Source organism: Trypanosoma cruzi, genomic scaffold (assembly GCF_000209065.1).
Source record: "Trypanosoma cruzi strain CL Brener 1047053517187 genomic scaffold, whole genome shotgun sequence".
Classification (NCBI taxonomy): domain Eukaryota; phylum Euglenozoa; class Kinetoplastea; order Trypanosomatida; family Trypanosomatidae; genus Trypanosoma; species Trypanosoma cruzi.
Window position 1 is genome coordinate 11,573 of NW_001849503.1, and position 1,501 is coordinate 13,073.

A 1,501-nucleotide genomic window follows, 5' to 3' on the forward strand; every position below is an offset into this window, starting at 1 on the left:
CAAGCTTCTCTGTAACGGGAGAGGTGTTGATGGTGAAGGTCCGACGTCTCGCTCTTGTTGGCAAAAAAGGTTTAAAAAATTATACACCTTCTCTCTCTCCCTCACTCTCTTTCTTCAAAAAAAAAAAAAAAAAAAAAAAATTTGGTTATTTCTGGGAGTTGGGGAAATGGCAATGTGGTTTGTATTTATTTAGGAAAACTTTGTCCATATGTCAAGGAGAATAAAAATTGATGAACATACCGGAGCGTATTCACAGGAAAACGTCTTTTTTTCGCGGACTACAAAAGATTTTGACGCCATCCCTGACTTGCTTGGGAGTCGTTTGCCGACGTTCTTTAGCGCTTGTTTTTGTTTTTTCCAGGTTTCATGGGTCGAGTTTATTTTATTGTTCGTTTGTTTTACTATTATTTTTATTATTATTGCGTTGCTTTCTTTCTTTCCTTTTTTTTTTTTTTTTTGTGTGTGTGTGTGTGTCCTTTTATTTCCCGTCTCTTTGTGTTCTGCTCCTTCTTTTGTCTTTGTGACCTGGAAAGGGGACCGCACATGTCATGTCTGCCCGTCGATGTTTTTGTGTCCTCCAGCCCTTCTCCCAATACGGAGGTGCTTTCGTCGAGTCTCGTCGTTTTACCTCCACGATCCTTCAGGAGCGTCTGCGGAGGCTGGCAGCTATTCGTTCCCCGGAAAATGTGGTGGTTGAGGAGAAAAACGAGTTGGAGAGAAGCCTCCCGCGCGAAGTCGAGGAGATGCACCAAAAGGCACATGATGCGGGGAAGGACAAGTACGTCGACCCGAACACCGGCCAGATAGTGCTGACACGACACTTCCACATAAAGCGTGGCATCTGTTGTGGAAACAGATGTCGGCATTGCCCGTACAATCACGTAAACGTTTTGGCCGCGGCCGCTCGAGCTCCACCAAAAAGACAGATCGATTGAGTTTGCGGTGCCTGATGAAGCTCTCGCTGTCGTTGTTGCTCTTTTTTTTTTCCACGAGACGAGGGCAAGAGTGAGGGTCACCCTCATATACCTTGTGTCTTTTTTTGACGGGGATGTCGCCACCGTACACCTCAATTACCGCTAAACGTCCTACATGCTTAGGATGGGCCGATGGTGCGGCAGTCCCGTCTCTCGCGGGTACAAATTTGTTTGTTTTTTTCTTAAGTTATTCCCGTTTCCTTCTTTGCAGTCTTATTTACGTATATGTCTGCGTGTTAACTTGTTGTTGTTGTTGTTATGGCTTTTTCTCAGTGAAAGCGAAGGAACGAGAAGCAATAGCACACAGAGAAAATATATATATATATATATATACAAGAAACAAAAGGTCCATCGATAAAAATATAAGGAGAAAAAAAAAGGAAGCTTTAAAAAAGATGGCTATTTCGGAAAAGAAGTGTCTTTTTATTCGTGTGGCATTGTATTTGCTCTTCATTGCGGCATACGCGGCGGGTGTTGTTGTATTTATAATAAGATTCAGTAATTATTGGGCGGCGGCTGGCTTTTTT

The 1,501-nt window shown here is 43.1% G+C and overlaps 2 protein-coding genes across 2 annotated transcripts, besides 4 other annotated features; both read left to right on the top strand.

The window, feature by feature from the left end:
* Positions 1 to 1,501: a sequence feature (haploid, Esmeraldo-like haplotype).
* Positions 117 to 140: a microsatellite.
* Positions 429 to 458: a microsatellite.
* On the top strand, positions 549 to 935 carry Tc00.1047053428403.5 (hypothetical protein, conserved; the record flags this gene model as incomplete). Its single annotated transcript, XM_797251.1, has 1 exon — positions 549 to 935. The coding sequence occupies one exon, from the start codon at positions 549 to 551 to the stop codon at positions 933 to 935; it is 387 nt and encodes a 128-aa protein (XP_802344.1).
* Tc00.1047053428403.10 (uncharacterized protein) lies at positions 1,049 to 1,501 on the top strand (the record flags this gene model as incomplete). The annotated part of the gene is made up of 1 exon (XM_797250.1): positions 1,049 to 1,501. A coding segment is annotated over one exon (453 nt), but the record flags the coding sequence as incomplete, so codon positions are not given.
* Positions 1,287 to 1,307: a microsatellite.